This window comes from Rana temporaria, chromosome 6 (genome assembly GCF_905171775.1).
Source record: "Rana temporaria chromosome 6, aRanTem1.1, whole genome shotgun sequence".
NCBI lineage: Eukaryota > Metazoa > Chordata > Amphibia > Anura > Ranidae > Rana > Rana temporaria.
In genome coordinates, this window is record NC_053494.1 from 86,783,417 (window position 1) to 86,795,660 (window position 12,244).

At 47.9% G+C, this 12,244-nt stretch overlaps 1 protein-coding gene across 2 annotated transcripts in view; it reads left to right on the plus strand.

The window, feature by feature from the left end:
- Positions 1–12,244, plus strand: part of USP7 (ubiquitin specific peptidase 7) — a 507,717-nt gene that overhangs the window by 349,682 nt on the left and 145,791 nt on the right. For both annotated transcript variants that reach the window (XM_040356967.1, XM_040356966.1), the window contains 3 exons: positions 3,797–3,902; positions 11,962–12,054; positions 12,137–12,204. In XM_040356967.1, the coding sequence (XP_040212901.1) occupies positions 3,797–3,902; positions 11,962–12,054; positions 12,137–12,204 (267 nt within the window). The remainder of the gene's footprint in view (positions 1–3,796; positions 3,903–11,961; positions 12,055–12,136; positions 12,205–12,244) is intronic.

Sequence of the window (12,244 nt, forward strand, 5' to 3'; positions counted from 1 at the left end):
GATGCCAGCCTCACGAGCTGGGGGGTCCTGTCAGCCCAGGGTCGTTGGACTCTAGAAGAATCCCGTCTACCGATCAATGTCTTGGAACTTCGGGCGATCAGGCTATGCCTCTCCTCATGGTCAAGGAGGTTGCAAGGCCACCTGATCAGAATCCAGTGGGACAACGCCACGATGGTGGCTTATATCGATCATCGGGGGAGCTCGGCTGCAGCGTCCGAGGTCGCTCACATCCTAAGGTGGGCAGAAAAAAGCGTGCCGGCTCTGTCGGCCGTCTACTTTCCAGGCGTAGAGAACTGGCAGGCAGACTACCTGAGTCACCATATGCTGGACCAGGGAGAATTGTCATTGCATCCGGAGGTGTTTCAACTCCTTTGCAGGAGATTGGGAACACCGGATGTGGATCTCCTGGCCTCTCGTCTCAACCGCAAGGTGTCGAGGTTCGTGGCCAGGTCCAGGGATCCCTGGGCGGACGCGTCAAACGCGTTGGTAGCCCCGTAGGGTCAGTATCGATTAATTGATGCCTTTTCCCCATTGAAGTTGCTTTCACGGCTGTTCCGCAGAGTGGAGGCTGAGGGGATCCCGATGATTCTAATCGCCCCGGATTGACCCTGGTTCTCCTTGGTACGTCGATCTCGTGCGCCTAGTGGAGGATGCGTCTTGGCGGCTGCCAATGCGGGAGGACCTTCTGTCTCAAGGTCCTATTCTTCATCCTGCTTAACAGTCGCTGGCTTTAATGGCATGGCTGTTGAAAGCCAGGTACTGAGGGACCAAGGTCTTTCCGATTCGGTCATCTCAACCATGTTGAGGGCACGGAAATCTTCTTCTAGGAAGATTTACCATCGCACCTGGAAGGCCTACATCTCTATGTGCGAGGAGATGGGTTGGCGTCCAAGGACGTATTCAGTGTCCAGGATCCTGCTGTTTTTACAGCGCAGTGTGTATCAGAAGGCTTGCCTTAAGCACCATTAAGGGTCAGATCTCAGCCTTGGCTGTGTTCTTTCAGCAGCCTTTGGCGGCCCATTCTCTGGTGGGTACCTTTGTTGCAGGCGGTTTGTCATGTACTTCCCCCCTCTTAGACCACCTCTTCCCCCATGGGATTTGAATCTGGTGCTCTCGGTTCTTTAGAAACCTCCCTTCGAGGACATCAGAGAGATTCATCTTTTGACGCTTTCTCAGAAGGTGGCCTTTTTGTTGGCCATTACGTCTGTCAGAAGGGTTTCTGAGTTGGCGGCCTTGTCCTGCAAGTCGCCATACTTGGTCCTCCATAAGGATAAGGAGGTGTTGCACCCACGACCTTCCTTTCTTCTGAAGGTGGTTTTGTCTTTTCACCTTAACAAGGACATTGTGCTTCCATCCTTGTGCCCTCGGCTGGCACATGCTGAGGAGGTTGCACTTCATTCCTTAGACGTGGTACGCGCTCTGCGGGTGTACCCGTCAGCTACGGCTCCGTTTCGAAGGTCTTGCTCACTTTATGTGTCGGTATCCGGTCCACAAAAGGGCCTGGCCGTCTCGTCAGCCACCATTTCTCAGTGGATCACAGACTGTCATTCAGGCCTATGCTCTTAGGGGGCGGGCACCCCCCTTTCCGGTCACGGCACATTCAGCCAGGGCAATTGGTGCTTCCTGGGCTTTCCGACACCAAGCATCTGTCTCACAGGTGTGTAAAGCGGCGACTTGGTCGTCCGTTCACACTTTGTCCAAATTTTACAAGGTTGATGTGAGTGCATCCTCGGATGCTTCCTTTGGTTGCAAGGTTTTGCAGGCGGCTGTTTAAAGTTGCATCTCCTCCGTTGGGGAGCTCTGCCTGTTTGGGGTTAAGTTGTGTGTTTTTAACCGATACTGTTCCCACCCCTCATTTTTTGACACTGCTTGGGGACGTCCCACTTGTCAAGAATTAAGAGGCTGTGTCCATCCATGGACGATCAGAGAAAATAGGATTTTTTGTACTCACCGTAAAATCCTTTTCTCTGTCATCCATGGACGGACACAGCCCCCACCCCTCCTAGGTTTGTACTGCTTGTTACGAACTGAGGCTGCATGCTGCAGGGAGGAGGGTTATGTCCGGACGGACAGGGCGGGGCTGTTCAACTCTGTTTAAATGACATGTATATGAATATCTAACATGTTTCTGCCTAGTCCTCTCCTGTAAATGGGGAACATAACCCACTTGTCAAGAATTAAAAGGATGTGTCCGTCCATGGACGACAGGGAAAAGGATTTTACGTTGAGTACAAAAAATCCTATTTTTGTTGTAGCGTTGCATGACCGTGCAGTTGTCACTTAAAATGGCGCAATGCTTCATAGTTAAAAATGGCCATGAAGGGTGCTAAATCTTCCAGAGGGCAAGTGGTTGAAGTAAAGCCAAAGCTATTTTGGCTACACATTTCCTATGGATTAAAGGATTGAAGTTTTGCACTCCTGTAAGCCCTTTTCAGCTGATGGCTGGCTAAAGTCTTTTGCCAGCTGACACCTCGGCCAGTCCAGGCTCGGGAAAGATCCTGACTATACAGTCAGAATCCACCCAGATGCCCTGACCAACAGCTGGTTCAGCCTCTCAACATGCCACTACTCCAGTAAGTGCTGGGGGGAAGGAGCAGAGAGTCGGTGTCTTGACAGTCACCCCTCTCTGCTCAGAGCAGAAGGGAAAATTGAGCTCAGTGGTGTTCAATCGCTCAGTTCTCAGTAGATCAGGTGGGAGGCAGCTGCATGTGGGGTTGGTGCTGCAGCCATCCAAGTAAGATTTTTTTTTTTTTTTATATTCCAATATTTCTCTGTAGAACAGGTTTTACCCTCTTCAATGTGTCAAAGAACGTGGCTCTGCCATCTTAATGCCCTGCTCCATTGCATTGAAAGTTTTTTGTTTTTTTTTTTCATTGCCTGGATGTAGTCGGAGCCAATAAAGTCAACCTCAAAGCCACAGCTTTGATCAGATTTCATAGTTGTCCTGTCCTCACAAAGAACACCCTGCTTTCAAGTTGAAAACCCAGAACAACAACATTTTTTGGGGGTTTTCATTTGTTGGCAGAATATTGTCAATCTTGATTACCTTTTTTTTTTTTTTCGGTTTGGAACAGTGATTTCCTTTAGAGAAGCAATTATTGGTGCAGTTGTTAACTCTGTGGTGAAAACATCCTGGGATGGTTGTAAATTACTTGAAGCTTTTATCTCTTTTGCCACCAGGCCCTGCTCTCCACTTGTTACTTCAGGCGAGCAGGCAAATTTCACTTGTCATGTTTTACAATTTACAGCTTAAAAACTTCGTAAATGACCCCCTAAATTATATATACTTGTGTTTTAAAATAAAAAATAAGACCTGTGAAATAAAGAATGGTGCTACGGATTTTCTAGAGCCTGCAATAGACAGACAATAGGCAAGACAGCTGGCTAATATTCAAATGGCTTTGCCAAGATAAATCTTTGATAACCATGCTACTAGACTACTAACTGCAATAAACTTAACTTTTATGTGCAACTAAAATAATCACAGAAAACTTTGACAAAGTGCTCAACCTGTAAGTGCAGTATATATAAACACATGTCTCTTGCGTGTAAATATAAAGCAAAATATAAAGCAAAACGGCAACACGCATAAAACTTGCATGCAGAGCCTATTGTGATCTCTGTACATCGGTGTGAATCACATGCGATGTCTAACTTTGCACAAGGTTGAAAGGCGCAGAAATCACTCCAGCAAGGACTCAAACAGTGGATGTCAGGGTTCCACATTAATAGTTTTCAGTAAAAACATTTGTTTTTCATTTTGCTGTCTGAATTACATTTTTATGTCTTGTTATAGATGATAGAGCTCAGTGACAATGAGAATCCTTGGACAATATTTTTGGAAACTGTAGATCCAGAAATGGCTGCTAGCGGGGCAACACTTCCCAAGTTTGACAAAGATCGTAAGTGTAGGCTATCCTCTCTACAATATTTTATTTTATACTAAAAATATATATATATATATAATTGTATTTTTTTTTTATTATCAAAGTGGTTTCTTTCTCTGCATTGTTTGGTTTATGTTGCATGTAAATATTAAAGCTCAACACCAGGTGCAAAAACTTTTATTTCAAATATATTCCTCAGTGGTCAAGGGGATATAAATGCACTTTGTGTAAACCAAATGTGTCTACAAACCCAGTTATTACCTTGTAAAAGCAGCCTTGACATCACCTGACTGCACATAGCATGCGGAGTGTGAGATACCAGTAGTTTGACCCACTACAATCTTTTCTGAGTGGAGTACTGCATACAGACCTCTGGTTTAGTGCAGACCTCTTCATCTGGTAAGTGCTATTTCAGTTTAGATTAATGCACAGATGTCCAAGCAAGTTGAACCTGAACTTGCAAAAAGTAGTGCAGGAACTACTTTCAAAATGGGCGTAAGCCAGCTCCTAGAACTCTGTATACCTGGATGATGTGAAGTTAATGGATGACCATTCATGTAACACTGTGTTATCAAAGCTCTGAGTCAGTCTGTACAATCATACCACATACACACAGGGTTACATGAATGGTCATAAATTCACATGATCTGGACTGAGGATTTGGGGATGTTTGTACAGACAAGTGTTCAGACTTGGGAGATGGACGGTCAGCTGTGATCGGCTGCAGACTCCCCACCCCCACACACACTCACTATCTCTTCCGATTCTAATGTCATCTTTAACCCTTCACTGCATCAGTGAAACAAATCCTCCTGAAAGTTTACAGCTTTCCACCCATGGAGACTTGTCCCAAAAATCTCAGCTCACCTCTCCCTGCATGCAGTGTGAACAGCAGCCAGCCCGACAGAAATTAGTGAGCTCTGCCTCCCGATTCTCTCACTACACCGCACTGGTGATGGGGGGGGGGGGGTTCAGTCAGAGATCAGAAAGGCTCGAAAAGCTTCGGATTTTCAACACACACCACAGGCACAGTGTATTTAGAAGAAATGCCTCTTCTGCTGTCTACACAGTGGCAGGTGTTCTAAAGTTCCCCCTGCCCAGATGGTCTATCCCTAGTCTGCGCTGAGTAATGTGCCCGGGTGTCGAGCAGTACAAAACCCGGGCACATGATTCAAGACCTGTACTGTCCGGGTGAATCCCGGACAGGTGGCAGTCCTAGTCACACAGCTCACACCAATGACAATGCGTTTAGCATGGCTCGCTAGTTTGAACAGGATTCCCAGAGTACTATGTGTTATCGAAAGAAGCTACACAGCAGGGAACCATAGGAAGGATTGCCCTGAGATAAATCACTCCTCCAGACTTATTCTTGTATATGTAAATTTCAGCTTGTGCAAAAGGGGTTGTAAAGGAAACATTTGTTTTCCCTAAATGGCTTCCTTTACCATAGTGCAGTCCTCCACTTGCCTCATCCTTCAATTTTGCTTTTAAATGCCCTTATTTCTTCTGAGAAATCCTCATTTCCTGTTCTTCTGTCTGTAACTACACACCGTAATGCAAGGCTTTCTCCCTGGTGTGGAGAAAGCCTCTTGAGGGGGGAGGGGGCGAACAGGAGTGTCAAAACCCCCACGAACACACAGCTCATTTCTCTATCTGCAAAGTAGAGAGTGTCCTGACCCTCCTGCTCGCCCTCTCCCCCCTCAAGAGGCTTTCTCCACACCAGGGAGAAAGCCTTGCATTACTGTGTGTAGTTACAGACAGAAGAACAGGAAGTGAAGATTTCTTAGAAGAAATAAGGACATTTAAAAGCAAAATCGAAGGATGAGGTAAGTGAAGGAGGACTGCACTGAGGTAAAAAAAAGCTATTTAGGGATTTTTTTTTTTTTTTTTTTTAACCTTTACAACCCCTTTAAGCTCTATAAACAGGCTTTTCTCTTATTGTCCATGGACGGACACAGCTCCTTAAATCTTGACAAGTGGGTTATGTTCCCTGTTTACAGGAGAGGACTAGGCAGAAACATGTTAAATAGTTAAATACATGTTACATTAACAGAGTTGAACAGCCCCGCCCAGGGGGCGGTCCCTCCAGACATAACCCTCCTCACTGCAGCTTGCAGCCTCAGTTTCGTTCTGCCTAGCAAAGGAGAAGGACGTATGGCTCCCTTTGGGCCCAGCGCCCTGAGGAGAAATTTTATTTTATTTTACTTTACTTTTTCTTGAAGAATCTTCTTTCAACTGTTGGCTGAGAGACAGGCTGGATATTATAGATCCTTGTAGTCTACTCAGTCCGACCAGCAAGCGTGGGCACACCTTTGCAAAGAGGCTTGGTCTGCCACGCCATACCTCATGACTCCTGAGGTGGCCGGTGAGCTTTGCTCCGAGGTCCACATATGACTGAGCTGTGGTGTTGCCTCAATCACAGTGGACCGGGCCGACAGCTACCTCCATTGCGGTTGTAGGTCTGTCAGGAATGCGTCAGCGAGTCCTCGCTCGGACGGGTAAGTACAGTCCCTCCTGCTTCGGTGGGTTGGTACAGCTGGGCATTCCTGGGGTTCGGGGGTCCCTTCCCCTTACTTCCCTGCTCCTTTCCCTTGCTGCATTGCTAACTTAGCCGCTGTCAGGGGGGAGGGGGCCTTCCTGAGGGGACTGTTATCTGGCCTGTGTTTTTTTTTTTTTTTTTTCCTGTGAGGTAAAAAGCCCTGTGATGAGCACAGATGTTTATGATTATACTTCAGCAGACGCTGACTGATTGGTGACACCTGTAATGGTTTTGCTTTTTATGCTGTATCTGTGTCTTATCCTTAAATAAAACAGCCCTATGAGGCTTTTCCTGTTTAAACACAGGTCCCTGCAAAAGTTACCTCACGGTTCTTTTCCTCACAGGCAGCGCTGTGCAGTCTCCTCCTGAGGGAGTCCCCTGGTTACCCCTGGTCAGCGCAGCAAGTGGGTGAGAGGCCCTGAATAGGGCTCTAGGAGCTTTTGTCTATTTGTATGGACAGGTGTGCATATTATAATACACACTATATGTAAATATTGGAGTCAGTATCTGGGTCCTTCCCCACATGCTGGTGGTGGCAGCAGGTGTTAGCACCTGTGATTCCCACAGAGTTTTTATTGTTAGTCCTGGACACAGTTTGTGCCAGGGTGGGGGTGGACTGCGGGCGGGCGGTAAAAGAGTGCCCCCTTCCCCCGTTATCCCCTGGGGAATGCTCTGTTATGGAGCCATGGACTAGGTACCTAGTTAAAAAAAAAAAAAAAAGGCAGAATAAGGCATTTATGGGTGCGCTTTTTACTGCTGCAAGGGACTCTCCTAAGCTGCATAGTGCAGCTGGGTTTCCGCTGAGGGCTCGGTCTTTTTTGGATCACACAAATCAGACCGCTGTGTAGGTTTTTTCCTTCTGTGCCCTTCTTTGATAATTTCTGAGATGCAGAATGAGAAAGGCCACTGAGGGCTTTTGTAGTCCCTCACCGCCGGGCGGGAACCCCTACTTGTATGGATCTGACTGATAGAAGATCCGAAGTACTGACCCGTTCCATGTTTACCATGCTGGGGTCTGGCTTGCGGCCTATTGTGGCCACTACACTGGGGTCTCAGTGGTCGCTGGCGCTATTTTTTGGGAGATTTTTCAATTACATTGAAAACTCCCATTGGCGCCCATTTTGTCGTAGCCACGCTATGGCGCAGCTTACATTGTGCTGGCCTTTTTCCTGTGGCCGCGTTCTGAACGCTCGGCGGCCATCTTGGAGTAGTCCTGACCCCTAGTGCTGTATACAACTCACAGAGTGAGCATTTGGCACCAGACAGTGGAGGAGCACCGACTCTCTCCTGAGGTTATTAGCCTAGCGGACCAGCTGGTCCAGGGCCTCATATAGGTCTGTGATGCTTCATTGAATGCTGCGCCCTTGTTATCCAGGGCGTCTGTTTCAGAATGGTTTTATGCACACGGTGGTGTAGTGCTTAACTCCATTACTTGGCAGCAAAAGAGTCATTGGTTCGAATCTGCACACTGACGCCAATCTGCACACTGACGCCAATCTGCCTGGAGCTTGCATTGTCGCTCCCTGTGTCTGTGTGGGTTTCCTCCGGGTACTCCGGTTTCCTCCAAAGACATGTGTGCATACACCTACATAATATACATACACACTATGTGTGTGTATTATTTAGGGGCAACCCTCCCAGGCCGTCAAAGGCCCAGCTGGGGGACTAATCTGTCCCTGGGTGCATAAGCCGATCACGCCGGCACCCAAATCCTGACAATGTATATAGCCTTCCCTCCCTGTCTCTAGGTGGGAGGGGCGGCTTGCAGGTTCACAATTCAGTGAAACCTCCCTGCTCTCCGACTAGTGGGTCTGCGAGGTGGTCTCTTCGGAGTACTAGATAGGGTTTCCTCCTATCCACAGAACAAAGTTCTGTCCTTGTGTCTTCCCCTCCCGGCACGTCGGTCTGCCTTGGGCAGTGTGGGATTTGCTAAGCTGCAAGGTAATTTTACCTTTCCTGCAGGACGAGAGTTTTGGGGTTTTCTATGGGCCTCAGGCCCTAAATACCTTTGTGAACGTCGGGTAGTTCCGCATGGAATCCATTTGTTCGGTGGTAGCTGCGCTTCATCCGGGGGATGTCCTGACGTCCTCGGACATCAGGGACGCATACATGCATGTCCCGTTTTGCACATGTCACAGTGTTTTTTTCTGTGCTTCGTGATGAGAGAAGGGTCTCTGTCAGCCTGTGGCCCTCCCTTTTGATCTGGCGTCAGCACCATGGGTTTTCAGCTAGGAGCTCGCACTTATTTGAATTTTGTTGGGACAGCGAGGCTTTGCCTCATTGGCTACTTTGACGACTTTCTTCTGAGAGCAGCTTCTGTCTCCGACCTAGTGGATGGGTTATTCCCATTCAGACCCTCCGAAGATTCGGGTGGATGTTAAACGTTTAGGCCAGAAAGTGTAGCTCAGTGGCAGCAAGCCTGCCCTACATGTGTGCGACCCAGGGTTCAAATTATGGGCATGCTAGGTTCCGACTCAGCGTTGGAGTATCTAGTGTTGATCCAGACTCCTCAGTGGCAAAGGTCCTTCTTCCCCTGGAGAAATTGCAGACTCTTCAGTCTGCGGAGAAGGTATTGGCATCACGCAATCGGTCTTCTCTCCGGGCGCCTGCTGGTTCAGGGTCTGTGGGTAGCCTCCTTCAAGGTGGTACTGTATGCCCAGTTCCACACCCTGGTTTTCCAGTGGAACTACTGTCCAGGTGGTAAAAATCTCTTGTCTCTGAAATCATTAGATTCCTGTGCGCCACCTAGTCAGAGTCGCTCTGAGTTGGTGACAGAGATTCCCGACTCTTCGGTCCGGGAAGTTGTTCCTTCCTTCCAGTGGTCGGTGTTTACGACGAATGCCAGCTCACGGGTTGTGAACCTGGAGGTTCACAAAACTGGGGGGTCCAGTCGGCCCTGAGTCGCTGGACTTGCGTGGACCTATGACCACACCTCCTTGAATGTGTCTGGTCTCGGTAGCTACCCAGGGTCGGGCCTGGCTAGTGCCTGGTGGAAGACCGCCTGGGAATACCAGGTGCTGTCTACTGTTCATTGTCCTACTATTTTAGGCGATCAGGCTATGCTTCTCCTTGTGGTCGACCAATCTGGTTTCAGCCGGACAACGCCACGGCCGTGGCTTCAGTCTACCATCAGGTATGCCGGCAGGCAGACTACTGGAGTCGCCAGATGCTGGACCAGGGCGACTGGTCTTTGTGCTTGGGGTGTTTCGGCTCCCTTGCAGGAGGTGAGCCTCACATGGCATGGATCTCCTGGCAGCTTGTCTCCGCCGCAAGGGTGTCAGTTAGTGGCCAGGTCTAGTGATCTTGTACAGACGCGTCAGTCGCGCTGGTGGCCCTGTGTTGTCTGTATCGGTGATTTTTTGCCATTCCTCCATGGTAGTTGCTTCCTCGGCCGCTCCACAGAGTGGATGCTGAGGAGATCCCGATGATTCTAATCGCTCCAGATTAATCTCGGCGTCCTTGGTACGCTGATATTGGGCGCCTGGTAGCGGAGGCACCCTGGCGATTGCCAGGGCAGGAGGTTCCTGTCTCAAGGTCCCATACTTCCTCCTGTTGTACAGTCACTGACTTGCTTAACATGGTTATTGGAAGCCAGACTTTAGGTGACCAGGGTCTGTCTGACTCGGTCATCTCAACAGGGCACCGTAGTCTTCTTCCGGAGGATCTACCGTCGCACCTCTCTTGGTGCGAAGGGATGGAGTGACGTCCACGGGCGTACTTTCAATGTCCAGGGTCCTGCTGTTTTTAAAGCTTGGATTGGATCTAAAAATTGCTTAAAGCACCGTTTGGGGGCAGATTTCAGCCTTGGCTGTGTTCTTTTAGTGGCCTTTTTGCGGCCCGTTCCCTGGTGGGTCCCCTTTTTTTGTGTGCAAGGGGTTTGTCATATACTTTCCCCTCTTGGCCCATCTCTTCCCCCATGAGTTTTGACTCTGGTGCTCTCGGTTCTTCAGGAACCTTCCTTTTGGAAACATCAGAGAGATTTTCTCTTGACACTATCTCAGAAGGTGGCCCCTTTAGTGGCCTTTACCTCTGTTAGAGGGGTTTCTGAGTTGGCGGTCTTGTCTTGCAAGCCGCCATGCTTGATCCCCCATAAGGATTAGGTGATGGTGCGCCCGCGACCTTCCCTTCTTCCGAAGGAGGTTTCGGCCTTTCATACTTTAGGCGTGGTACGCGCTTTGCGGGTATACCAGCCTACTACGGCTCCATTTCGGAGCTTCTGACTCTCTTTTGTGTCGGTGTCTGGTCCACAAAAGGGCCTGGCGGTCTCGTCGACCACCATTTCTCGGTGGATCGGGCAGGCCGTCATACAGGCCTATGCTCCTAAGGGCGGGCCCCCCTTTCCGGTCACGGCACTTTCGACCAGGGCAATTGGTGCTTCCTGGGTTTTTTTTTCCCGACATCATGCGTCGGTCTCACAGGTGTGCGAGGCGGCGATTTGCTCGTCCGTTCACGCTTTTTCCAGAATTTACATGGTTGCTGTGAGTGCATCTTATGATGTTTTTTTTTTTCAGCCGCTAGTTTTTGCCGGCGGCTGTTTAAAGTTGCACCTCCTCCGTTGAGGAGCTCTGCTTGTTTTGGGGTGAAGTTAAAATTGTTTTTACTGATATATTTCCCACCCCTCGTTTTTTGACACTGCTTGGGGACGTCCCACTTGTCAAGATTTAAGGAGCTGTGTCCGTCCATGGACAATAAGAGAAAATAGGATTTTTTGTACTCACCGTAAAATCCTTTTCTCTGAAGTCCATGGACGGACACAGCTCCCACCCCTCCTTTTTAGGTTTGTACTGCTTGTTACGAACTGAGGCTGCAAGCTGCAGTGAGGAGGGTTATGTCTGGAGGGACCGCCCCCTGGGCGGGGCTGTTCAACTCTGTTAATGTAACATGTATTTAACTATTTAACATGTTTCTGCCTAGTCCTCTCCTGTAAACAGGGAACATAACCCACTTGTCAAGATTTAAGGAGCTGTGTCCGTCCATGGACTTCAGAGAAAAGGATTTTACGGTGAGTACAAAAAATCCTATTTTTGCAACAAATTGTGAGGGGACAGAAGCACAAGTAAGCCCATCCCTAGCGCAACATCACAGCATTGAATCTTTAAAGCAAATATGCAGGAAGCCATTACTGATCTCCTTTAAATTCTGGCTGTCCCTTGCCCCAGTTTTGCTTGGTGACATATAAGTTGCTAGTGAGGTCAAAAACTCCTGATCTTGTGTTTTACTTATTGACTTGGTGATTCTTGAAACCAGCCAAATAGCATTAGAGCCATACAGCTAAGCACATTTTTTTTAATAGTGGGATAACAAAGTTAGATCTTCTATCCAGTCTGTCACACGGTTTCTGCTAATGTAATTGAAGTTTAAGTGGCGTTCCTTTTGTGCAGTTTTTTATTTTATTTATTTTTTTAGTTTGAACTTCATTTTTTTGATTTTTGTTGTTCTTGTTGAGCGATGAATATTTTCAGAGTTGGTAGGTTGTATGTGTAATCTTGGAGGCTATTTTGGCTGTTACCTAATTCGCTTTTCATGTTATGGCAGATGATGTTATGCTGTTCTTAAAAATGTATGATCCAAAAGGTCGAAGTTTAAACTACTGTGGACATATCTACACACCAATCTCATGTAAAATACGTAAGTACAAAGCATTTTGTTTTTGTTAAAATGCTTTCTACTTTGCAGGAAATTTTGGTAAATATGTTCTCTGTTCCATTAGGTGACCTACTACCAGTTATGTGCGAGCGAGCTGGATTTTCGCAAGGAACTAACCTTATCCTCTATGAGGTAATATCATTTTACCCCCTTTTTTTTTATCCCTTACATA